At 35.8% G+C, this 27,988-nt stretch overlaps 1 protein-coding gene across 1 annotated transcript in view; it reads right to left on the reverse strand.

The window, feature by feature from the left end:
• Positions 1–15,426, reverse strand: part of tara (SERTA domain-containing protein 2 taranis) — a 48,222-nt gene extending 32,796 nt beyond the window's left edge. Inside the window, exon 1 of the mRNA XM_074179748.1 lies at positions 15,237–15,426. Within this exon, the coding sequence (XP_074035849.1) occupies positions 15,237–15,254 (18 nt within the window). The 5' untranslated portion in view covers positions 15,255–15,426. The remainder of the gene's footprint in view (positions 1–15,236) is intronic.
• Between the last annotated feature and the right edge of the window lie 12,562 nt (positions 15,427–27,988).

A 27,988-nucleotide genomic window follows, 5' to 3' on the forward strand; every position in this document is an offset into this window, starting at 1 on the left:
AGTTTTATAATTTCTGCTGTATCACTCCCCTCTTTTCGGCTCTTATATATTATATGATCATGTAAGAAGCAATTGTTAGCAGGAGGCTCCTCAACAAACGGTTCAACCGAAGCTCTCTAGTTAACAGAGACGTGTGTCCCCTCCACATCTCTCTAGGGAGGTTACATGGACAATACACTGCACATTGCCAATCGCACAAAACAAGCTTATGCGAAAGCCTAGCAGATCGATAGTCGACACTAAAAGTTACAGCATTTTGGGAGTGACTTTCAACCCAATGCCTCCAAAATTCAACTTCGACCTAGACATAATTCTGAGTAGAGACGACTAGATCTAAGAACAGATAGGTGTTCACAGATGGACCAATAACACCATCATGTTCTGGCGCAGGTCTATATAGTCCCGCATGACTAATGACAGAAATATCAGTCTGCCTAGAGACCTATGTCACCTTTTTCCTGGCGACACTTTATGCCATCGATTAGTGTATGGAGAGATCGATGGTAAATCAATTAAAGCCTTCTCAGATAACCAAGCAGCTCTATAGGAGCAACGTCAAAGTTGGAATGCCAAAATAACCCACCTCAATGAGAGGAGTTAACAAATTGTCTCTGGTCTAGATTCCTGGCACTCTGGCCTAGACACTTAATCAATGGCCATCCTTCGATAAAGCCATCAGACAGTAGTTAGACTTCAATGGGGATGACACCCTGGATCTACTTGGTCCAGAAGGCATATTTACAGGCCACTTTCGCGGAATCAAAGAGACTTGGACTGTCGGAAGATCCGGCGTTCCGTCTCCGAAGCGGACTGAATCATTTTTCCATCGTTTGGCAGTTTCACTCTCATCATCGGAGCTGAAAGATTATCTAGCGAATAAACTAATGGACCTTAATATAGAAGCGCTGTGTTTATTTGGTAGGGTTTGATTTGGTGAGAGCCAAATAAACTTTGGCGAATTGCAATGAAGAGTCGAATCACTTGGAACCTAACCTAACCTTATATTAGTATCTTGTTTGTCGCTCAAGATAATTCATTTCCTTACGTTATTCAATCTCACTTATCAACAAAAGGCAAGTGTTCATTTTTCAAGCAGAAAATCCTCAACTCGAAGAGGGATTGAATGCAAAGGTAATGTTTTCATGTTTCAAGAAAAGTATTGACGATGTAACCTAACAAATGATTTGACAGCTTTCTCAATCTTCTTCACTTTTCAATCTTCATTAGCCTTGGCTACCAGGGTTAATCAGACGCAAACGTAAAAATAATGACATGTTGACCATTATAGCAACCAACATACTAAGGATGTAATCAGATCACTTCTGACAAATTCGATTTCACAGAAGCCACGTTTCTTACACCGTCTCAATAAAGTATGAACTACGTGAGATGTAATTGTGGTAGTTGTCGTGATACGAGACATTACACCCATTCCTTTACACCGACACGGACAACACGTTGTTTCTTTGCCTAGCGGTCTGCCGAAACACCACGGTAGGTAGTTAAAGGAGATTAAATTACGCACGTGGCGCACTTGATTATTGTTCGGGCGACCTCACAGACGGAGAGAAGAAGCGGAGATTAGCACCCGACACCTGTTAGTTTAGCCACAATTAGCATCGTAACCGAGAGAGAAACAATAGACTGTCTGCAAGGGGACCCGCAAGATAATCGAGACAGCCGTGACCTCCATCCATTAGTAACTAGATCGAGTCGTGAAAAAAAGCGTTACGTAAACAAATCACGGCATCCGTTAATCATATCGACGATCGGCGGGGTTGTCACGTTGGCTGAGATTTACTGTAGACAATTGTTTAGTGGAATGTGGAGGTGTGCGGGAACCGTTTCGATCGAAAAATATCGATTCGTCTGCTTGAATATCATTAATCAGCGAAGGTGCGTGTCAGTCTTGTCTGGATTTGCCGTTGATGAAAACTAGGTGCTTTCGACTCAGTTGCTTGGAGGGAAATTCAAGGAAAATGTACAAAAAATAGGAAATGGCTGCGGTCAGTAATGGAATATTTCAGGAGACATCGATTTTTTCTTTTTAGGTGTCAACATTGTTTCTAAATATTTTCCGTTGATGCATTCTATGTGTGTTTGCTGGAGAACAGTCTCATTTTCATCTGGAAAATGGACGATCTTCCATCTGTCAGACAACTGCCAATTTTCAATCGAACAATGTAGTATGTATGCTGCAGATGTGCCTACTGCAGCAGCTATATCATAAAACCCGCAGACCACGGCAAACAAACCGGGAAAGTAGCTTTGACGAAGTCAATTTTTGTAGTCATCAAAATGTAAAGTTGGTAAATTGGCAATAATACTATAGTTATAATACTGAGAGGTGTGACGTGAGAGAAAATAGTCTTTCACTCTAAAGCCTTGATCCAGCCACAATTTTGTTTTGAGTAAATCAGATGTTAGTTCTATGTTTTAATCTTAGTTTATCACAAAAAATCTCAATTACCTATGTTGCAGCTCTACTAGTTTTCTATCTCTTCTAAATTGACAATTTAAAAGTTCTGCCTCATTTCAGTCAATTATGTATTTCACCTATCTGTTAAAACCTTTTATTTCTTTTAACGGCCCTCTTTCCACCATCCTTGGTCTACTAGAATCTTCTAGATCTCCATTATTCATATTGAATATTTTTTTTTTAATTTTGTCGAAAACATTTTCGGAGAACTTACTTTTCATAGTACCTACTTGAAAAATGTTATACTCTATAATAACACTAGTCTATTATTCTAGTCTATTCGTCTGCAGTCTATTTGAAGCTTACGAAAAATTGGTGGCACTTTCTAGAATGTACTAATCAACGATGAAACGAAATGTGATTGCAACAAAAGTAAGTGTTTTGTTTAGTTGCCAACTGGGCAATACCAAAAATTCGAATTGCTTTGCTCAATTTGTTCAGTTCAATTTGAAAAGCAATGTCTTGATACAATCACCTATCTGTAATAGTTTTGTAACTGTAACCATAGTAATAGTAACCATCTTCAAATTGATTTTAAAAATTACTTCCAACCAAAAAGTTTGAAAGTAATTTTTTGCTACAATCACATTATAAATACATCTATTGCTTTCCCAAATTTTATTGGAAATGTATCTTTTTTGTATTCACAATCACAAAATTTTACCTGTTATTGATCACAATGATTATTATGGAATATTTCAATGCAATTTTGATTTGTTTCCTCAACAATGGAATTAAACTAATTTATTTTCAAATGCAATTTATATATTTGAAAACTCCAACATCTTTTCAATCTACAAGGGTGCCTGTTTATATGTTTGTGAATACCTAGAAACGTTTCTTACATGTAGACCATTATATGAAGACTATCAATACTAATATTAAGTTGTAATACAGAAAATTATTTGAAATCTGAATAACAATCTCGAGTTGCCCAATGCTACGAAGTAGGTATGTAAAAGTTTCGACTTTCATTAATCAGTAGTGTGCCAAAACACCAAAGAAACGATAACTTTTATAAATCCAACAACAATATAATTCACAGTATCACTTCTAACACCCAATCCACTTAAGATGTCTGGCAACGCCGCTTCACCGTCGGCCCGTTCCACAATAAAAAATCCGCGTGAAACAACACACAGATTATGACAGTCATCAATCAAGAGGGCACTCTTCACCTGACACTGACCTACCGCATCAAGTAGTCGACAAGCTGCTGAACGAACAGGTATGTCACACACACTTCCGATAATATGCCGCAACCGCTCGATTGGGTGTGAAGTTCATATAGTTCCGCCCATATGCTGTTTTTATTGCATTATTGGCTCTCTCACGTGCTTCGTGTACCACTAATCTACAACTTCATGTCGACAAGTGACAGACGCCACGCGCCAAATAAGTTTCTTGCCGAGTTCATCGCGATCTTGGGGTCAAACGGACGGAAGCGAAATGTTGCGATACCCGAATGTTTTACGGTGATTTGCACGGATTTGACTACAGGTAAACAACTTCCAAGTTCCATTGGGATGTACGATGTCGACCAGTAAAGATTAATATACAGCGACGTTTTGAGATGGGCTTGATGGAGAAAAAACACTGTGTTTGAGTTTGTGGGAGATAGAGGAATTACTGTGTTCTGATACACCACGAAATACAGGTATACAATCCGATTTTTTATAGATATACACAAATCCTACTGGTGATGTTCACTGAATTCCTAGAGCCCTGTTGGTGAATTCACGTTGATTTCGTTCCCAGAAAAAAATTGTGAGTTGATTTTGTCGAGTTCAAAACGTTTTGAAACACTAAATACTATCCGAAGTACTGAGAAAATTAAAGGCTTTATCAACATGTCTGGACTCTGGTGTAGCGAGTCATACGTGTAGAATTTTCATGCAATTCATTTGGACTTGAAATTTTTCCAAAATATATAACGTGTATTCTTGTCGCAGTTCAAGAAATGATACAGTGAGGCTATACAAGATGATATAATTTTCATATAGATGTGAATTGTGATGACACTAACAATATATTATTTTATAGGTTATGTATGAATAAGCATGAGTATTTACCTCGATTTCTTTGAATTACTTTTGTTAATCTGTAAGAATCTAGAATCATCAACGCTGTTTATAATGAAGTCAGCTTGTGTGTTATAAATAAACTTTTTTATAATGTGAATATTGGGATGATTGGTACAAATGACTATTCTGGCATATAAAACCCTTTGTTAATGGTAATGATGGTTTTAAATGAAGCAAGAACTATCGGTCAACAATGTGATTTTATGAAAACAATTAATAATAATTTCCAACGAAATATAAAACCAAAAGTGTTCTGGAGTCAACCTATATTACCTATAGAGTGAATTATCGGAATACATTTCACTTTGTGAGAAACTATACGTACCTATCTTTTATTCTTATATTTCAGTTTATAAAACTGAATTGCTCTTTCATTAATATTGAAATTACAAATTTTAACGTCCATGTTAGTTTCTTCATGGTTTATATTGTTCTTTCAATAGAATTTTTCGGCAAATAGATTACAAAGAGTTGAAATTGATGAATAGTTGAGTACCCCAAAAAAAGTCACTATTGGCGTTCCTCAGGGAACTGTTCTTGGACCAGTTCTCTTTCTCATTTACATAAACAGTATCACAGAAATGACCGACAATTGTGGTCACCTCACCTGCTATGCTGATAACACAGCTATTGTATACTCAGGAGAATCATGGAAAAATATCTATAAACCTGCTGAAGACGGGCTTCAAAAGATTAAGACATGGCTTGATTAAAATCTACTGACCTTGAATGTTGGTAAGACGAAACTTATGACATTTTTCTCTGAAAAACACTGAAACCCACAAAGAACAAAACTAAAAATAAAAAGTTTGAAATGCGGCTCATGTCAACCATGTACATGTGATATAATAGAAAGACTAGAGAGAGGGAGAGATAGAGAATAATTACCGTTCTGGAATAGTTCCGAATCGGTTCGGAGAAAACCAAAACACTTTGTGAACAATACTAGAACGATTCTAACTGAACCAAAACACATTTTAATAACTGCGCATGATCGAACTGTACAGAATTGTAAACCAAAACAAACCTATTGGAACAGCAGCGATACAGCAACATAGTAGTAGTATTTTATAAGTCAATGTCGGGGGACTTCATCGACTTTTGAGATAATATAGTTTAAACAATAATTAGCAAAAACAGAAACCTAATATATTTTTAAATCATCTTTCGTCGACTTCGCAGTCGACGAAAGATGAATCACTTCGCACGTGTACAATCCTCATCTCGTCCCAGTGACATTACCAGCTGCACTTTTTCTCATCTTCGATCTCGGCGATTCCAAGCAGATCGAAAGTAACCATATACCGAACCGATAAAAATAAACAATGTGCAAGTCCGAAAGCGACGATGAATCAAACGTCTTCCGAGAACCGCGTAAATTCCGTCCACATCGCTCAACTCTGCACACAACTTATCCGAATACGGATTCCTTTTGATGCCGTAATCGAAAGTGAAGTTCATTCATGATGTCAGCGCTTCTTGTACGTGAATTCTTGTCTACTATATATTCCGACAACCCGATTCATATGCCGGCGACACGGCAACGATTCATGTCTATTTGGGTCAGGGACCTTTCTGATAAAACTTATGGCATGGCACACTTTCTGTCTGTGCCGGCATACGCAAATGAAGTTGCAGCTACCCTTGACGTCTTGCCTGCCGTGTGTGGAATTCCTACGATGCACGAACAATAGCAGTAACGTGAAACGTACACGATCTATGAATCGCTTGCGAGGCCGTTATGTACTGATCGAATCCTGATGTAGTCGTTAGGCGGCTACATTGATATATGGTACTCCGCCACAGATATCGGATACTACTCCTCCTCTTTGGATAGAATGGAGAGGTTCATTCTGAGAAAAGACCGACCCGTAATCTTCTGATCAACGAATATATTAAGCTCGCCACATAGCGAGTCAAAGTTGAAAGATTTTCACAAAAGTGTTAAGTACTGTTTTATTGATGAGCAGGCAGGTAGATCCAAAGTTAGCAGAGTCTATTGGACCTTCTATGGCAACCCGTAAGAGTTTATTCAAACTCATATATATTCAGGCTCGACCTAATAAATCTAGCTTCTTAGCAAAGCCGAACAATTCATTTGGTGAGCTATCTTTCAGGTCAGATGGTAGGTCATCCCTGCATTGTTGGTAGGTAAGGGTCAAGTTTTATTGATTCATATGTGAGGCCGAATCCTGATGTGGTCGTTAGGCTACACAGATATCGGATACTACTCCTTCTCTTCTTTGGATAGAATGGCAAGGTTCATTCTAAGAAAAGACCGACAGACCCGTAATCTTCTGATCAACTTGTATATTTTAAGCTCGCAACATTGCGAGTCAAAGTCGAAAGATTTTAACAAAAGTGTTACTGTTTTATTGATGAGCACGCAGGTATATCCAAAGTTAGCGGGGTTTATTGGACCTTCTATGTTATTTCGTAAGATTTTATTCAAACTCATATCTATTCAGATTCGACCTAATAAATCCAGCGAAGCCGATTAATTCATTTGGTGAGCTATTTTCAGGTCAGATGGTGCCTAATAGGCAACGTAGGTCATCCATACAGTAGCATTGTTTGGTTACATTTTTCCAATAATGTATAAATACATTGGAATGGGGCCAATCCTGGTAGATAATGCCAAAAGTCATATTTTTTTGTGTTCGCTTGGCAAAGCCTAAAGCGAAACTGCTTGCAGCGCCCTTAATTGCAAGAGAATCAGCAATGTCATTATTTTCCAGGCCTGTGAAGCCAGGAATCCAGACCAGAGGTAATTTGTGAAGTCTTCCTATTGAGGAATTTTTTTGGGTAGTTCACTATCAACTCAGACGTTGGTAGGTGGGTGTCAAATGTTTTTTATTGATTCATATGTAAGGTCGGTAAAGCCAATCTCTTTACACACAAATCAATGGCGTAGATTAAGATATGGCGTGGTGAAAGAACAATATCAGTTACTATTTATGAAGCAGTGTGGTTCTAATTGAATTCTGATGTCGCTCATCTAGATTATTACCACTACGCCACTTTGGATTAAGCGACGAAGTTCATTCTGCAAAAAGACAAGCAAATGTAAGCACGACTAGTAAAGTTTCAACTCAGCTGAAATACAGGCGTTTTTTTTTATGACAAAACACAAGCAATGCAGGAAAAACCTTTACTTGCATGCGAAATGAATTTTGTCATAAACTTACTACTTACGCAAGTGCTAGATGCAAGTGTAAACCCCCCTTAGTTAGTCCTCGGTTCAGTTAGTACAACCCTAGTAGCGGCAATTTTCAATATTCGATCTCTCTAGTTCAAGAGGTAGCATCATTGAACAGTGTCCTGTCCAATCTTGGTATTTTTTGACGACGAAAATAAAAACTAGAGGTGATCAGCTTTCTTTCAATATGGGCTAGCCATACTTTCTTATCTTTTCCTCGGCACTTTATTCCAGTTACATCTCAGTTGATCAACCACTCAATCTCACAAGTATTTCTTTATATAGGCTCTTCGAGAGTCTAGATATGTATGTACCAGTTCAGAGAACGGTTTTCAACTCCCCTCTTCGCCAGGACTCTAGCCTCATTATTTAATTTAACTCTCTTGTGATCTGGCGCCCATATCAATTCATTGCAATTTTTGATGATGGTAGTTCTTTTTTTTGTCTCCATAACAACGAGGCATATCTTTTCAAAAATTATGCAGTATATTCAAGATGCCAGATCATTTCTTTTTAGGCTTCATTGATCCGCCTGAGGAGATATGGATGCATATTTTGTTCCTCTTACTCTAGAACATTGAAAATACTTTTGTGGTAAAAAAGTTGGCTTTTAGTTCCTTCAGTGATAAAGAGGGGGCTTTTGGCTTTTGTCTTAAGAACAGACACAGCGAACCATTTCTTTTACAAGACTTTTCAGAGAGAATAATAAGTCTTTTACAAGACTAATTCCCTCTTCGGGAGAAACAAAATGGAGCTGATGAGAGTGATGAAACTAGTTTGTGAATTACACTGTTACAACTACACTACAACATATGGAATATATTCAAAAATATAGCTCTATAATTTCAAAATCATGCTGAAGAAAGGAACTTGATTATGAAGGTTTTGAATATTCCTCTTCTACCACAACTACCTTAGAGCAGGTAAATGTGTCTGAGACATTGCTTTTGGTGCTAGTATATTTTTCGTTCGATTTTTTCATCAAACGATTGGCATGTTCTATCATTAAAACACTCTACATTCTCGGATAATAAATAGACCACTTGTCACCACTTCCCGATTAATTTGAATATAGACAAAGAGCTTGTTAAGGAAACCAACACGTGCTAAGCTATAGCCTTGAGGAAGAATACAACACTTAATTTCAGTCGATATATTTTTTGTTCCACAAATGTGATGAGATCAAAACTATATACCTATAATAGTGTATGAATGTGTAACTGCTTTATTTATGACATACGTCCTATACGTCTTTGTCTGGAATGAGATATAGTTGAATTCAGATACACTAAACATCAGTATAAGATTTTTATGTTCTTTGTTAAACGTATAGACTTGAAATGGATCATTTGAAATCCAATGGTCCTACGAGCCGGATATTTCAAACTGACCGAATGCATGCATTTCTATGAAAAAATAAACACCGAATATGACTACTTAATCGAAAAAGATCAACATTACTCCAACCATATGCATGTCTCCTCAAATATAGGACACACATAACAAACAAAAGAACATCACACCGTCGTTGCCCTTGAATGAAATATGAAAGAAAGCAAACAAAACGAAACTTTCAAAGTCGATACGTGAAATCTCGCGGCACATCGTAAGAAGCGTATTCAAGATGCTACGGCCATTCATGAATGGAGTTCACTTTCGATTACGGCATCAGAAAGGGGCACCGGGATTTGATTTCGCATAAGTAGTACAAGATAAAGGAATGAGTAATGCAAGAATGTGCGACCGTCAGCCAGCTACTTGCCCATTCATGGCGTCTCTGTCCTTGTCTGGCCCTTCACTTCGTCAGACACTGTTACTGACCTTCTTTAGAAGGGTCTGAGAGATGGATTTCCTTTTAAAGTTTCCGAATAATGACGCGTTGGAAATGTCTTATTGGAATATTTTTATTCCGGCTCGAGTCTTTCTTGTTTTTCTGGTTCTTTTTCACGATCAACAAGTGTTACGTTTATCGGGTTTGTAAGTTCGATGAAAGTTTATTTGGAATGATCTTCTTACGAAGCTTACTAAGTTGGTAAGGCGGTAAAATCATCTTTCAATCGTTGGAAATAGTTCGATTATAGTTGAATCGATTGAATAGTATGTGAAGGTAGTTTTTTACACTTTTACACTTTTGTGGTCCTTCGAGCCGAATATCGATAATGATACTGGGTACATGATGTTCTGATCATTTTCAATCCAAAAGTTCTGCAAGTGTAAACAATTTCTTCTTTTGAAACTTTGATATCGACAAGTTTCTCAATTACTACAACTTTGAAATAATACCAAAAAGGATAAATTCACGGGTTCCTGGTGAAAGTGTATATTTAATAATTTTGATATAGCTATATAATTCTGAAAAGCCATGAGATTGCCAGATCGTCTTTAAATAGACTTTTATAGCTTTCACAAACAGAATCAGAAAATCAAACAGTTTGATTTTCCTCTTGAAGATGATCACTTGGTGATTGAAATACTTGTCGAGGTGTTAAAATAACGGTTTGATGTCATTTTTCAGTCAATTTAAATTTTTCTACGACAAAAATATATCTGACTCTTATACCTACGAATAATAGTCAGATATATTCGTGTATCTTATATTATCAATATGAATATGAGAAATACCTCTGATACATCGTTGTTCAACATGAAATTATGGCTGTGTAATTACTTCATGCAGATAGACGAAACATCAAAAAATATATTTATGTTTTTTTATTTTTAGCCCTGCGGATTTGTCGCGATTCTTCGAAACTGAATGGTCCTACGAGCCGGATATTTCAATTTGGTGGTACCGAAAGCCAACTTTTCATGAATGATAAATTATGAATTCGACTTTGTATTCAAAAAAGACCATCACAACTGCACAAAATGAGCTCACAGTAGGACATAATAAAACCACATGTTCTTGAAGAACGCACGAGGTAAAATAATAAATAAAACTAACGCGATGCCGACCTTTGAGATGGAAGCGGGGTTCCCATTAGTCTAGCTATCTTTATTACAAGCAGTAAGTATTCTTAATTCATTGTCTACCGAAGTCGTTAATAAATATAAACACAGACGCGTGCCAGAAAAACTGTACATAATGATTTATTACAGATTTACTAAATCACAACAATAAATTATTAGTTCCTGACAGTCTGTGACGCAATACGTGCGAGTATTATACTCTATTTTATGAATGAAACGTAAATATAAAAATATAATCGCTCTATTAAGATGTCATATCAACAATTATTACGTTGCGATAGGTCAATTACGCCGATTAATTATATCATAGTTATAGTATTTTTATGTAAATATCACCAGATAAACATTTTCATTGTTATGTTTACATTTTTAACGAGTGTAATGAATAATAAATTGTGCCATTCAATATAGTAACCTGTGCGAGTGGATATTTATGTGATCGGCAGTCTATTAATTTCAAGTTGTTTGTATACCCATCGAGTTGATTGACTGAATCGCAAAATTCATTCATTCGTACCCGCCCGAAAAATTAATGTAAATTATTCGAACCTGTTGAATGCTCATCACCATTTTCAATGTTTGTTTTGGTTCATTACGTCTCAAGATACGCTTTAATAGTAGTTAATCGACATAGTTTCCGTTCAACAGCACAATTGTTTTCTAAGTAGCGGCAGATTAATTTGACAACTGTCTGGAAACTTCAGCGAAGTAAAATTGGACAAAAAGATTGATAATTGATTCATTTTAATTGAACAGGTACAACAGTCTACGTGAAACTTACGGTATTGTACGAAAGTAACCAAAATTTTGGGTATGCCTTCGTTATGTCAAAAACAATGTGAAAAACAGGTCAATAAATCAATAAATATTAAATATTAATTATTCTAGAGTGATAAAGCACAATGAAGTAAGAATATACCAAGTAACGGAGAGCTATTCAACTCAATTTGATCGTTCATTAGATTTTGGGAGTAGTCGAATTCCATTATTTCCAGAAGGTCAATTTTCAAACCTCAAGGTGAGTAGCATACGTTGAATTTGTTTCTGAAAACTGTTTCTGTGTTCTTTGATGCGTGCTTCAAATGTTCCTAAAGGCTGACCTATGTAAAACATAGGACACGAACCATAAGACAATTTATACACTCCTGATCTATCTGACTACCAAACTCTTGTCTCTGTTTTTTTTAATATGCATGCTCAAGTCATTATTGGTTTGAAACGCTATATTTACACCTTTATTCATCAGAAAATCTTACAATTCTTAATTGAAATTCACATTACACAAAATATCATTCACTAGTCTGTTGATCATGCTATTGAAAGCTGCTACTCTGTGTTGATATGGATGTGTGAAACAACTATGAATGATAATAATAGTACGTTGATCACACTAAAGTGACTTCACTTACTATATTTTGACGCTTACGAACTCCTCTGTGGAAGTAGACAGGACCGTACCGGCCCCATTTGCAAGTATATTATTAGAAATGTTCTTATCCAAATATTTAAAATTCAGTAAATGGATTTCACACATCCGACAAAATTGTTCACTCGATTTGTAAATGTGAAATTGCTTACAAACAAAAATTATTCTGGATTGTTAGCCCTCGAAAAATTATATAACGACAGCTGTAGGCAACGACTTGCCAATTTCTTTGCTTTGTTCTTTCTCATATCAAAAAAATGGCTTCAACTAGAGTAATTTAACGGTCTCATGAAAAATTGAGTCACCTGAATTATTTATGTTTCAAACAACAGACCAGTCTTCCAAAAAGTCGTTTTCGATTTTGAGTATTTCTATTGAACAAAACGGACGCTACCAATAATTTTTGATGTGCATATAATATACTTGATATATATAATTTTTCAATGAATTAGTTTTCATACTCACTTGTTTTTTATTATACCTACAGCTTCCGTAACTTTCAATTATCTACTTTATTTCCCAACAGAAATTACCTTAAATTTATTGATTCTAAAGCCTGACCGGGAAATATAAAACAGGCCGCTGTAAAGTGCTTTTAATTGAATTATTCAATTTTTTTTGTTCTCCTGCGAGACAAAATCGGTTTCGAACTAACTTGGATTGAACTGGTTTATTCTTGTCGAAAATCCTGCGAGGCTTTGACTTGTTTCAAGACGAAACAGTCCGAACTCTACAAAAGTAGAGTGCGGATTGATTTTTTTAATTCAATGTTTATTTCCTAGATGGTGCACTAAAAAAACATGAACCGTGAACCAATGCACCATGAAATTCTCAAGAAAATGCAGAAAACTGAATACTAATATTTTTTAAACATTGATTGTTTGCTTCAATAAACAATTTTTTTAAATTTAACTATAATATCCTGAAAACAATATTAGATATTGAAGAAAACTAGTCATATTCACTTAATTTTTATTTTCATACTCTTAATTCAGCTTTTGAATATAATTTTTTTTTTAATTCTGAACTCTTTTAGGATTATTACTTTTGCTGGATAGTTTATTAGTTTATGATTGTGATTTTCGTCGAAATTAAAAAATACTGATTGATTCAAATCACGATTTAAACCAGGCCAGCCCTGGGTATAAATGAGTATAATATTACATTATATAATAGAATATAAAAGGAACCGACTGATGTCATGTTTCAATTCCGTGGATCGAAGCTGGAACTGACAGTTCTTTGCAACTGGTCCCATTTATCTTCCTGAATAACACCTGCATGGACATGAGCACCTGTAGGGTCAAGTCGTTTCGATTTTCTATGACATCTCATACCGAAGACATGAGTTTTTTTCAAACTGACAAGTGACGGTAAATTTGAAAGCGATGTTTCAAAAAATAATTGAATTTCGTAACTGGAGGTCAGATAATGATGGTATTCTTGAATAAGTTCATAATTACTGAAAAAAATTGAGGAAAACCATAGGGACTGCATTGCCCGAATTTTTCGCAAGGTGTCGTCAGGTCCTCAAGAAAAAATTAGATTTTTTGGAAAATTAAACGCACAGAAATGAATAATATTGAACTAGCCCCGACATTTTGTTCACTTTTTTACTATACATTATAACAAACAGTAGCTCCCGGTTTTGAACTACGGGAGCTATTTTTAAAAATAATATTTATAATCGCGCGTCTACCTTCCTAGAGCTTCGGCAATTTCTTAAAAATAGATCTAGTCGAACTATCTACGCAGAACTCGACTGATACGCAGTCTTTTTTGAAAATTAAAAATAACCTAGAACCATTTGAGATGCTTATAAAAATTCTGGATAATGAAAACTAAATTCAAACTCGAGAATAGGCAAAAATAAGCAGCAAAACCCATGAAATAATGTACAGTTCAGTGCTCAAAACAGGAAAATAAATACCGATTTCATCTTCAAATAATTTTCAACATATTTTCTAACAACCACCGCGTGCTTATTTTTAAACACAAAAAGCCGACTTAGCCGCTCAGATCGATCCAATGACAGTGTAGCAGTTGTTACACCGTGTTAGTGGTTTCCTAGGCAACTGTGGGCGTAACAATACAATCATCGTGGAGACAAGTGAATATTGTTGAAAATCCGTGACAATTTTAGCAAAAATAATGACGTTGTTTCAGAAGGAAACAAGGAAACCCTAACAAAGTTCTGACAGTTGTTTAATTGACAAATGAAAAAAATCATTTCTAAAGAGGTATACTTCTGTCAGTTGTATTTGTGTAGATTGTATTTCAAATCAAAATCGAAGAAACAAAAACCTGGAAACTACAGAATATATCTTCACGAAAGTATAAAAATGTTCAATATTTTTGCAAGTTCAAAAACACATTTTCATTCGGGGAACACTTCAAATTTTGTTGAAATACCTATTGCACCATTTCACTCGTTCAAACCAGTAATGATAGAGTTTCCATTAGTGCTGGCATATCTAAAAAACTTGTGAGAAAACTAAGTTGCTTTTGTTTCTTGGAGCTCTTTTCCACTTCCAATATCGGAAACAAAAATAAAAACAAAGCGTCGTCGTAAACAGCATCGCATCGCTGGCGCCTGTCCCACCACAATTCGAAGTCTTTGGATGTACAAGAGAGTAATATCCAATGGACCAAACAAATCCTCGACAGCTTTGTAAAGACCCGCGTGCGGTGTCGAGTCGACTGTTTGACTGGGCGACTGTGCATAAAATCATTTCAATGCATACTGCGATCCCGCTCGTTTCAAAACAAAACACATGCGGAGATAGCAAAGGTAACTAGATCGAATTTGACAGTTGTCACGTGGGAATTGAAATTGGCGATTTTTCACTGAAAATATCGCGACTTTCTGTGGACGATGGGCGGAAATGCCAGTTGGAGTATCGTGAAAACAGATTTAACGAGTAAATCGAGAATTCATTCAGTGGTTTGGGAAGAAAATACAAGTTTTCGTGCAAAACCAAAAATCGCGACAAAACTAACATTTTCGCGATTCTAACAACAAATTTGAAAAAATAGCCACTTTCTAAAATTATGGAGAAAATGCGTTTTTCGACTTACCTGAGATTCAAACCACATTTTTAATGGGGACTGAAGGTTGACATCGTTGCCTCGTGCAACATTTCTACAGAAAAAATCGAACGCACAGTACTTTACACAAATTTACGTAGTCGTCACACACGTACAGAGAGAAACAAGTCTACGTAGCGCACCTTCCGCCGCTAGATCGCACACGAAAATACAGCAAACTCAAGACCGGTCTAAATGTATCGTCAGCTTTCGGAAAAGCTCGTTCGCGGTCGGCCCACCTGCATAACAGGCCTGCTGCGAAAGGTTATGTTGAAACGCTGTTGCCGGTTGAGCACGGCAGCTCTCTAGATCGAGGGACTTTCCCGGATAGTACAACAATAGCAGCGATTGAAAACTGGACCAGATGAGAGTGGATGGCAACATTGCACCGGATTGAAAAATATTCTCGCTGGTATCGAGCTCTAGCGGAGTTGTTTGTTATAAAACGTACTTTCCAAAGTTGCCTAATGAATATTCTACAGATAATTTCGAAAATTAGCTTTTAAGCAGGATCTAATGGACCTTGAATATTTTTCAAAAACTGATATCTTCTTCTGATTATACTAGGTGTTCTCTTATGCATTGTGCATAAAAAAATGCAGTTGTATCCTGCATCCTGTCTAGATTGCTGCTTCTTCGCTAAGTGGTTTTTCCACATCCACGTACCCTTGGGTTTTTTGTAAGGTCCGTGCCATAGGCGGCGGTAGAATTTTGTGTCATGGGACGGGAGTCATGGGATTTGTAGTATAGGTATTTCAGGTATAGTTGACAGAAAATGACAAAGGATACATGAAAAACTAGAATCTGTTCATGATATATAACGTTAAAGTTAGCAATTAGATTAATTAAATTCATCCCAAGAGTTTAAATCTGTTTAAAATTTATTTTTCCGTTAACCAGCTGTCGCACCCCTACGAAAGACAACCCTCAGAAGTCGAAACTATGTATTAACGAGTTCTTATCTGTTAACGTGTGATTTCTAACATCAATAGATGTCTGTAATAGTCAATCACAACAGTTACTATTATACTTACCGATTCATAAAAAATGTTGTAGACTGATGATTTTATGAATGTGATTTAATTTCATCCTATCACGTTGTTTATTGGTTCGAACAAAAATAAGGAGAAACAGTATATATTTTTATTTTTTTATGTGAGACATGTCTAGATGTAACGCATGTTCACATCCTCGCGGTGGAAAATTATTTTTAATTCCAATAATCAATATTTGAAAATAAATTCCATGGCATTTTATTCATTCTTACTATATGTATTAATGTATGTAATAACATGTAACAAAATGCCATTTTAAGAGTGAAATTCTTGTAAATGGGTATGGTTAAGTTAAATATAAATATGTTACTTAGCAATGACAGATTCAAAAAATTGATTTGAATCGAAATTAAAAATTTTTGAAGAGTATTTATATTAGCTATATCTAATGTTAAACAAAAGTCAATAAGTCCAATAATGAGAATAATAATTTTATCAATCAAACTTCCTTGTAGGGATATATATGAATTTGTTTCTATATCAATCTGTATTTCCAGTTCCAATTTCTCCTTTTATTAATCGTTTCCAGAATTTTCATTTTGTTCCACTATTTTCTCGAACTGAGTCAGTTTTCAATTCAATTCCCATTCCCATCAGTCTCCAAACGCAGTTGAAACGGTAATAGTTTTTGAAAAATATCTTTTTGATTTTCTTTCTCTCCATCAATATATATATACAGGACACCTCAGAATTTAGTTTTTTGTAAAGTTCGAAAAATGAAGCAAAAGGTGGATTTGGTAAATATCAGAATGTTCCTCTGAAACCATCTTTGAAATCGTTGCAACCATTGCAGTTTCTAAGGAACTGCCATCATTTTTTTTTTCAAATGGCTCTCCCAATAATTGTATACTCCACTCTTGAGTCTCCTGTTATTGTAAATACAGAATGGTAATAATTTTCATTAAAGAAATGTTTCGAACAGTTACAGTTCCTTTTAGGTAACCCCATACAAAAAAGTCTAGTGGAATCAAATCAGAAGAACAAGCTGGCTAACGCAATGGACCCCTCTTTCCTATCCATCACTGGTCATTTATTTCAATTGGAAGCGTCATCTTGTTGACATTTTTCATTGGTGGTTCGGACACAGGGATATATTATAATTGTTCAGATAAGGTGTTAAGGAAATCTAAATACGGCGGTCCTGTCAAAGTATCAGTACACAAATGTGGAACGAGCTAATGCTACCCAGTGAAGATTGTGATTGGACCAGTAATGCGCGTAGTTACTTCCAAATGTTTTGTGTTGTTGATAAGGTCATTATTTGTTTGAGTGTTAATTTTTAATCAAAATATCGAAAAAGGTTTATGGCAATAACAGTGATAGAAAGACTGACATATGGGAATTTTTTGGGGTTTAAATTTTAGAAACTAGAGTAGTTTTTGAAAGATGGTTAGCATGATGTTCATGATGTTCTCAGGAAGGCATTTAAACGGCTCACGCTCCCGCTCACGGGAATAGAGGAATCCTTGTTGAGGGAAGGCCTAAATTTCGCCATTACGCCAACATCTGTGCCCACTTTGGAGATAATTACTGCAGTAGAATCCAGCAGTTCCCCTATTGACCAGACCGAGGCAGAAGAGTTCAGATGGAAAATTAGAGAACAGCTGGATCGAGAACCAGTTCCAACATCTAACATCAGCAATGAAGAACGTAGAGCTCTGAACGGCCTACGTAGAGACAACACCATCAAGATCCTACCTGCAGATGAAGGAAACGCTACTGTGGTAATGGATACCGTTCTCTACGAACAGAAGATCGAAGAGGTTCTTCAGAAGGGACGATACACAATGATCGTACGGGACCCCCCTACTGCATCAATCGAAAGAAAGTTGTACCAGATTTTGAAAAAAACACCAAGTCTACTTTTCGGACAAGGAAAAATCATCGCTAACACCGCACCACAGTAAGTCCCCTCACTTGTATGGACTATCCAAAATCCACAAGAAGGACGTTCCGCTTAGATCGATCATCAGCTCCAGAGATTCGGCTACTCAAAACTTGTCTAGATTTTTACTTCCTTTAATACAACCATTACAAGGAAAAACATCGTCTTTTGTGAAGAATTCAAGGCATTTTGTCGAACTACTAGGATCAATTGAGGTCACACAGGAAGATCAACTAATTAGTTTCGAGGTGAAAAGCCTTTACACCAACGTTCCGGTCGAAGAAGCACTCCAAATCATACAGAGAAAGCTATCCGAAGACGGGAACCTGAAAGAGAGAACGAATCTCCCTATAGAAGTAATTATGGAATTACTAGGATGCTGTGTACGAAACTGTTATTTCCAACTGAAGGACGAATTCTTCACACAAGATGAGGGACTGCCAATGGGATCGCCACTTTCACCGGTTATAGCCAACATATATATGGAGTGGTTTGAAACTCTGGCCATTGAAGAAGCCCACAAGAAGCCCCGAGTCTGGTTGAGATACGTTGACGACACCTTCATAATATGGAACCATGGGAATACTGAACTAGACGCCTTCCTGAAACACATCAACAGCGTGAGACCTTCCATCACTTTCACAATGGAGAAGGAAATCCACAACGAATTGCCATTCTTAGACGTTTTGGTGAAGAGGACCGACACTAAGTGGGAAACATCTGTATACCGAAAACCCACTCATACGGGACAGTATCTGAACCACGAATCCAACCACCATCAATCGACTGAAAGAGGAATCATCAAGACTCTATTAGACCGTGCTTTTGGGCTCTGTAATACGAACGAAGGTCTCGAGAAGGAACTAGACATCATCAAAAATGATCTTCAACGGAATGGCTACTCCAAAGCGATGGTAGAAAAGACTTTGGCTGAAAGACAGCAGGAGCCTCGCAAGGAAGATAAGCCGTCACAACCATTGCTTGCACTTCCCTACATCAGAGGATTATCGGAGAGGATAAGAAGAATTGGTTCCAAGTACAACGTCAGAACCTGCTTCAGATCCGGTAACACTATCCGTAGCAGCCTCACGAAAACCAGGCCACCAAACGCGGACTGCGATTCCAAGAATTTCATTTACCGGATATCCTGTGAGTACGAAAAATCCTATATTGGTGAAATTAAGAGGCCATTGAATGTTCGCATTGCCGTGCACAAGAAACACACACAGCGAGGGGAAACCAGCAAATCAGGAATAGCAGACCATGTTTGGACCCATCAACACAACATCGAGTGGTCCCAAGCTGAGATCTTGCACAGAGAGGAACATTGGCTTAGGAGAAAATTCAAGGAAGCCGCATACATGTTGTCCAACAACGTATTCAGCCAAGCCAGCGTAGAAATACGCAACATATGGAAACCCATCATCAAGCGAAAAATGGCCAACTTCCGCCAAACGGTCATCTCCCACGGAACCAGTTAGCGGAAAATGAAAAGCGGGGATAAGTGAAAGTACTCGAACGACCTATAAATAGTCATCTCTCGGAGGAATCAGTCCAGTCATCACCCGAAGACGATTGTAGACACTAACAATCGAAACGTCGTGAACTAACGTGACTTGGAATCTCTCCACTTTTTTATTTTTATTTTCTTTTTTCATTTCTTTGTTTTCATTTATTCAATTGTTCTATTTTTACTTGTATTTTATTTCACTATTATTTAATTTCAGGTTTATTTTGCTTAATATAATTGTTATTTTCAGCTATTCATTTTTAATTCTTCTTTTTTAGTTGTTTCAGGGATTTCAAATCATTTTATATAGTAGGCAATGGAAGTCCGAACTAGTGAAATTGAAGATTTGTCATATTTGGAGGGTTTTTCCGTGTTTGAATGAATAAGGTTAAAAGTTGTGGTGTTTGGTGTTTTTATTATTTGTGAGGACGATTTATTTGGACAAAAATAGAAATTTTGTAAAATAATAAGAAAGTTCGTCAAATGTTTCTCAAGAGGAAGAAATAAATGTGCAATCATTTGCTCCCATAGTCTTGGAAAATGAAGCTATTTCATAAAATTATTCAATTGCTTCTTCCATTTCTCGATTATTTTCATACATGTGAATGTGGTGTCGGACTGGTGAGACAATAGCAATAGACACTTTTTTGATAATCCTGCTAGCTGGACTTCCTGTTGCGTAGACTTTCTAAGTCAACAATAATTGTTGTAAAGGTGTAATGCACCATGGTTTTTGATAATTTTATTATCAATAAAAAAATGTACAACTTACTTATCAGTAGGTAATTCAGCTCTTTTGTTTCATCTAGTAGATACAAAACAGTTTGTTTTTTTGAGCGAAACGTTGGTAAAAGTCTAGCTCATCATATTTTTCAAAACAGTCTGTTCTTTTCCTATACACTTTTGGTCTAGTATAAATAAATTCTTCATCAGATGAACTTGAGCTAGACGTTCCAAAATTATTCATATTATTATGATCAACGACTAAACGAACACAAAACTAGCAAACATAGCGAGTAGCACAAAAAAATCACAAATATAAAAATTGAGGTTATATTGTAGTAGTTAAATGACACTTTAGCGAGTTAAAGTAGAGAAATCGACACTCAAAGGGCGTTTTTGGCTTAAAGAATACTTCAAGTTGGTTATGAAATGAATGGTATTTATTGAAGTATCCTTTAAAGGTGAAGTAACCTTTTCGCTTCTTTATGAAATCGGCCATGACTGACGCTTCGTAAAAATCATTTATACATCTTCTTGGAATGAAAATTCCTGCATTGAAAAAGGGATATCTTTCCTTATTTTGTGTGTTAAACTCTAATCTGATTTTCATTAATTGTGAAACTGAATATTTCTCATTCAGTAATTGGTTTCGTACTTGAATCTATCCAAAATCCAGGTACCAGTTTTCACTGAGAAAAATATTTAAATGAAACAATTGCTTCCTTCTCGTTCGGGTCGAATAATAAATAGATAATAATCTTTATTAAAAGGAGTAGAGATGCAGGACGCCACGCGACCAGTATTGGTGTTTACATAATGAAATTCACAAATCCTTCATTGCCGTAGGTCCATCATTCTATTATTGTTTACTAAGACCGGTTTATTATTGTTCAACACTCAAAAGTGTGCCAGTTCAACAAGATTATTCACGCCTAGCCAAAGTTTCGTGATTACCACCACAAATCCCTAATTAAAGTGGGGCAATCAGTAACTATTACATTATTATTATTATTATTATGAGAATCTGGATTAAGTATTTAAAATTATTTTTTCTTTCACTTTCCGGGTATACAAGGGTTTAATATAAAAGGAAAATATTTTTAGGGAAGACTAATTTATGGGGAAAATGTTTTCCGGCTTTCAAATTTTCTATTTTTACACAAAAAAGTGGGAAACTCCCAAAGAAAAAGAAGAAAGCAATCAAGTTCGAAGCAGATTCTTCACAAAGATGTGTACATCATGCATAAAAGTGACTTTCAGATAAAAACCGGAAGAAAAAGCCCTTTCGAAACAACTATTTCCACATGAATATTGAATTACACGGAAGTACTTTCGAAACGACTATTTTCATATAAAAATTGAGTTACAGGTATGCGATAGATGTATGCATTCGCACATTGTCATGATTCAGTTTTTTTTCTAGATTCACCTGTTTTTTCAAATATTGTTTCATTGATTTCGTAGAAAATTTCGCACCAAAAGGTTTCTGCCGATGAAATGAGAATTTCGTCTCACGTTACCATGAAAAACCAGGTTTTCATCGGAAAACAAGTGAAGATAATTAGATAAGTATTAATTTTTCATACAAACAAATATAATATGTTACAATTTTAAGTTGTTTCTGGAATTCTTCTGCTAATAATTGATTTCTTCTTATTGGCGAATAGGATGTATCGTATTTTTCAATAAACATATCTATCTAATCTGTCTGTTTAAAATCTATTTTTCCGTTAATCAGCTGCCGCCTCCATACGAACGACAACTCTCAGAAGTTGAGAAACTTGTGCGAGCTAAGGACTAACGAGGTCTTACCTTTTAACGTGTGATTCCTAACACGGTAATAATAAAATATGTAATATTTAGACGCTTTTTATTTAACTTTTGCCAATTTACCAACTACTGCAATGGACAACTTTTTGCACGAAGTACCTACATAGGTACGATGCAATTTAAAAAACTTTTTTTCAGAAAACGAGTAAAAGAAAACAGTATAACTCTAACTTTTCTGGTCAATTCAATGTCAAATTATTATTTCATAGCCCGCTATGTTGCGTATTTGGTGAAATTACAAGAATACAAAACTCACTAATTCTACAAAAGTTGAAAAACAAAGTTCTACCAATCATAGTAGCACTACTATAATCGGTAATGCAATCAATGTACTTCAAAAGGCTCCGGAGATTTTCAATTATTCAAAAAATGCTTAAGCTGAGAATTCTTTCAATTTTCACCGGATTTTCATAAAAAAGACAAAAAAATAGAATGTGCCATAATACGGAAAGTGTCAATCGAATTCTGAATAACATGTTCCAATGACCTTTGGCCACCTAGTTTGCCAGATTTGAAACCCATGCATTATTTTTTGAAGACTTCTTCAAAGACAGAGACTATTTGGGCCGTCAAAAATCTTCCCGTACATATGAATGCTACATATGTATAATCTACAGCTCCTTAGTTTTTACTTTACAATATGCAAAAAATAACTTCACAGAGGGCCAAATTGGACACTTTTGAAGGGAAACTCTTGTCTGTATTTGGGGAGGTCAAATTTTATGACAAACTCAAAGGTGAAATCCGCATATCGATATCTATCATCGTTTCTGAGTTACAGCATGTTTTTTCGAAAAATGTCTGTAACTTTTTTCTTGTAAAAAATTTCTTGCGTCCATGAAAACATTTCCAAAGCACTTTTTTACGTATTTTACATATTTCAAATGAGATGTCAGTAGTTATTGATGAAGAACTATTTTTTCAATGAGACACTCTGTATATTCCTGCATATTTTCATAGAGCTTAAAATTACCTTTCCAAAAATGTAGAACACACTTGATGTTTTGGTAGAGTCATCTTTGAGTAGGCTTTCGACGATGCGACGATAAAACAGATTGCAAATCTTTACTGGTAGCTGTCAAATTTTGATTCAAGCAGTAAAGTCTCTCTGCAATTAGTGGTTTTTGTACTAATCAATTGCCACTGATGGAGCTTAGAAAAATATATTTTCAACAAGTCTGGGACTTCGCCTCACAACACTGTAATTGTCATCAGCGTTTTGGTTGCAAATTCTGGTAATAATTGGATAGCCAACCAAAGATCAAACCGTTGGCCAGCCAGGTCACCGGACCTAACGCCTATGGACTTTTACCCCTGAGGAAGGCTGATAGATCTCATTTTTATATTGCCGACCATTTCTAGATACGAATTGTAAGCGGCAGTGATGCAAAATGTTGCTTCTCTCACTCCTATTGAACTAATTAATTCGGCAAAAAACATTCAGAAAAGGTGTCGTCTGTGTGTAGGAGCAGCTGGTAGTTATTTCGAAAACCTTCTCTGTAGAAATATATTTTTATTGAAACTATGCGTTTTAATTACTGCTGTGAAAAGCTTTCTCAACATTTGAGAGCTACCCCTGAACAATTTCTTTCTGTTTTATCGCCGCATCGTTCAAATCTTACTTGATCAAAGTATGCTTTTCAAAATCAACACGAAAAAAAGCAAAGCTCTTTATTTCAAAGATGACTCTAGCAAAATATAATGTGTGCTACATTTTTGAAAAGATAATTTTGAGTTCCATTGAAATATGCAGGAATATACAGGGTGTCTCGTTAAGAAATAGTTTTCCGTCAATAACTATTGATATTTCATTTAATAAAAATAAGTTTTTCACCCCATTGAATTCTACGAAAAAACTGCTTTGGAATTTTTTTATTCATAGAAACAATAAATTTTTGACAGGAAGAAGTTAAATGCTGTAACTCAGAAACGATGATAAATATCGATATGCGGTTTTCACCATTAAGCTTAATATAATTGTTTTTCACTTATCTCTGATGCTTTCCTTTTTCCGCTTCACTGGTTTAGTGGGAGATGACCACCAAACGGAAAAAGGAAAGCAGAGATAAGTGAAAGTACTCAAATGACCTATAAATAGTCAGCTCACGGAGGAATCGGTCCAATCATCACCCGAAGACGATTGTAGATACTAACAATCGAAACGTCGTGAATTAACTTGGCTTGGAATCTCTTAAATTTTTAATTTAATTTTATTTATTTTTTGTTCAATTTGTTCAATTTTACTTGTATTTTATTTCACTATCATTTCATTTCAGGTTTTTTGCTTAATATAATTGTTTTTTTTCAGCTATTCATTTTTATTCTTCTTCTTTAATTTTCAATTCTTCTCTTTTAGTTATTTCAGGGATTTCAAATCATTTTATATAATATGAGACAATGGAAGTCCGAACTAATGAAAGTCATCATGAAACATTGTCAATCACCTTCAAACAAACATAATATTTTTTCTGGCATTGCTTATCATTGTGATATCAAAAATGTTACAGAGGTGAATATATAATTGAAAGACGTTTCAAATATAAAAAATATATGTTGTGCGAGCTAAGGACTAACGAGGTCTTACCTTTCAACGTGTGATTCCTAACACGAGTTGGACGATAGCAAGTGTTCAGCCTGCGGTTTAAACCTCCGACTCACACAGCGGTCGATTGAATGAGTGAACAAAGCACCCACGTCGAACCGACCGGCTACCGACCTAAAGAAGAAGGTCTACTTTGACTATTAGTTCCATTTGAAATTTTTGACATGAGGGTTGCTGTGGGAAGGGGGTGGCTGCCTTTATCAAATGACTTATTCGGGGAAGCTCGAATTGGATGTTCCACTCGAGATTTTGGTCTACTTCTGTCCTTAAAACACATATAATCTACAACTGATTCAAACAATCGTAAATTACTAAGATTTTCCTGTATTTTGACAGGGAAAAAATGAAAGCTGTAACGCGAATTTCTATTTACAATTTTGACTCACTCTAAAACTTGCATTGCTTGAATGGATAAATAAATAAATAATTGAATTGATTTGAATGTTGATGGTATTCAACCTTTTCAAAAATGATGAAAGGATTTCATTTAGTCCTATCAGTTTATTAGTTTTCATGTTACAAGTATTGGAGCAAAATTCGAAACAGAAATTAATTATGAGTTAGGAAGTTCATCCGTAACATCAGTTTTAAATATTTCATATGCTTGATTTCAAACAACCCTTTTACACATTAGCAACTACAATTTATTCCGCAATTAAATCACCTTCAGTAACATCTTCCTGAGTGGGAAAACTTTCCGTGTTCCCATAAAAATCGAAACTGTGTTTGTAGACCACAAAATCAACACGTTCAAATAAAAATTATGGTTTTGGTGCTTCCGATGAGCATTCACCATTTTATCGAATCTTCCGATACGATGTAGTAATTATTATCGATTGGTTCTTTATTATGTTCGGCGCTTCGATATTGAATATGTTCATCGATGATATCTTCATCTGGTTAATTTATCTCGATGAATTTACAGCTTCCGTTCCACGAGTTTTATATTCGAGTAATCAAAGCATGAGTTGATACTGAGGGTGATTCAATAATGTGTTCCTGATCTGATCTGAAAGATGTGTATCAATGGAAATGAAATAGTGCTAAGAACAATTTTTAAAAAAACAGCCCCCACGGAAAGATCCAAAGCTGATGTAACGAAACAAAAAATAGTTATTTATTATACAAGGGAAAACAGTATTAGATTTTAGCTCGAGGTTGTGTTGTCTCCCGACGCGAACCGGAGGGAGACAAAAAGCCGAGAGCTAAAATCTGATATTTTTCCCGTGTATAATAAACAATTTTTTTCTGTGACGGGAAAAACGACGATTTAATATTGAAAAAAACATATTATTACAATATGTTAAAGTCAGAAAATTATCGATGTGAAATTTGAATTTTTAAACAGGTAAGCTGTTGTACTTATAGCGTTGCTAAGAAACCAATCATTAGAAAATCAAATATCTGTCAATTTTCTAACTTTATTTGTTTAAACAACGATAAAAATAAAATAAAAAGAAACATAAAATTTAATTGGCGCTCCGCGGCGACTTCATTGATTCCAGTGGCGCATTTGCTTTTTCAGCTGCAGGGAAACCCGAAAAACCTGCCGCACCACATCATCTGAAGGTCTTGATCTAACAATGTCCTCTCTCTTATAAAACAAAATGTAGGGTGTCTCCAGAGGCTCCAATAAATTCAATGCATCGCCAGAACACTTCGTGACACGACTATCGTCAAACCTAAACCAGTCCGTTTCTTCTTTGACCAAGGCGTAATAATGACCAAATTCAACGTCAGAACCACAGTGAACAATGACTGCATGAATATTATAATAGTGGTCTGCTAGGTTGAAATGTTCATCTATTTCGAACCTTCCAAAGAGTTTCTTGCTTCCGTTAGAGGTTGAGGCTTGTTTGAAAATCATCAGTGTTATTATTATATTGATTGGTGCCTCAGCTATACTTGTTTCCTTATAACAGTCACTTAGTTTGGCGCATGTTTGACAATACAGTCGATCATCACCTGTAAAAAATTCCATTTTCAGATGATTCAACAATAAGCTTTGCACGGACTGGTTATTAGTCATATTAGGAAAAGCTAGGTGAAGTTCCAGAAATTCACAAAGTGTTCTGGCGATGCACTGAATTTATTGAAGCCTCTGGAGACACCCTACATTTTGTTTTATAAGAGAGAGGACATTGTTAGATCAAGATCTTCAGATGATGTGGTGCTGCAGGTTTTTCTGTCAATTTAGTACTATGATTTGATTTAAAATTTGCGAACTTAGTGGTCAGTAGTTATTTTGAAAAATGTCTAATTCCCAATTTTCTCTGACTCCACCGGAGTTAGTAGAAGCAGCGAAAGTAGCTTCACAAAAATTATTGCCAGCTAAATCGCGGAAAATTTATGAAACCGCGTATTCAAGATTCATAGAATGGAAGATGAAAAACACATGCAGTTCTTTCTCGGAGGCGGTGTTATTGGCGGAACTGGCACAACAACAAAAGCCATCAACAGTGTGGTCGAATTATTCAATGATTAAAAGTATGTTACAATCCAATAATAATGTAGACATTTCAAAATATTTCAAACTAATTACATTTCTGAAACAAAATGGGAAAGGTTACACGCCCAAGAAAGCTGCGATATTAACGAGTACACATATTAGTGACTTTTTTAATAATGCTCCCGATGAAGTTCATTTAATGGCCAAGGTTGATGTATTCAGGATTGCAGTGAATTTGTGAATTTGTGAAATCATCTGGGTAACATTAGATGATATTGAAGATTCGGGAACGTTATTAATTGTGAAACTCAAGCAAACAAAGAATGATGTAAACAGGAGATTTGTAGTTACTGAAGAATATATTAAATTTTACCAAATGTACATAGCCCTTCGTCCAGCAGCAGTAAAGGATGGCCGCCTATTTTATGCATATCGCAATGGAAAATGTATCAATCAGGTTATGGGTAGCAATCAGTTTTATAAGGTACCTGAAGCAGTGGCTAATTTTCTTCAACTTGAAAATGCTAATTCATATACAGGTCATTCATTCCGAAGATTGTCTGCTACACTTTTAGTTGAACCTGGGAGAGACTTGATGACACTAAAGAAACATGGCGGTTGAAAGTCATCAACGGTCGCTGAATGGTATGTTGATGAATCGTTAGCACATAGGACAAACATAGCTAATA

Source organism: Leptinotarsa decemlineata, unplaced genomic scaffold, assembly GCF_025532065.1.
Source record: "Leptinotarsa decemlineata unplaced genomic scaffold, Ldec_3_MD MMD2_tig00026282_RagTag_RagTag, whole genome shotgun sequence".
Lineage (NCBI taxonomy): Eukaryota > Metazoa > Arthropoda > Insecta > Coleoptera > Chrysomelidae > Leptinotarsa > Leptinotarsa decemlineata.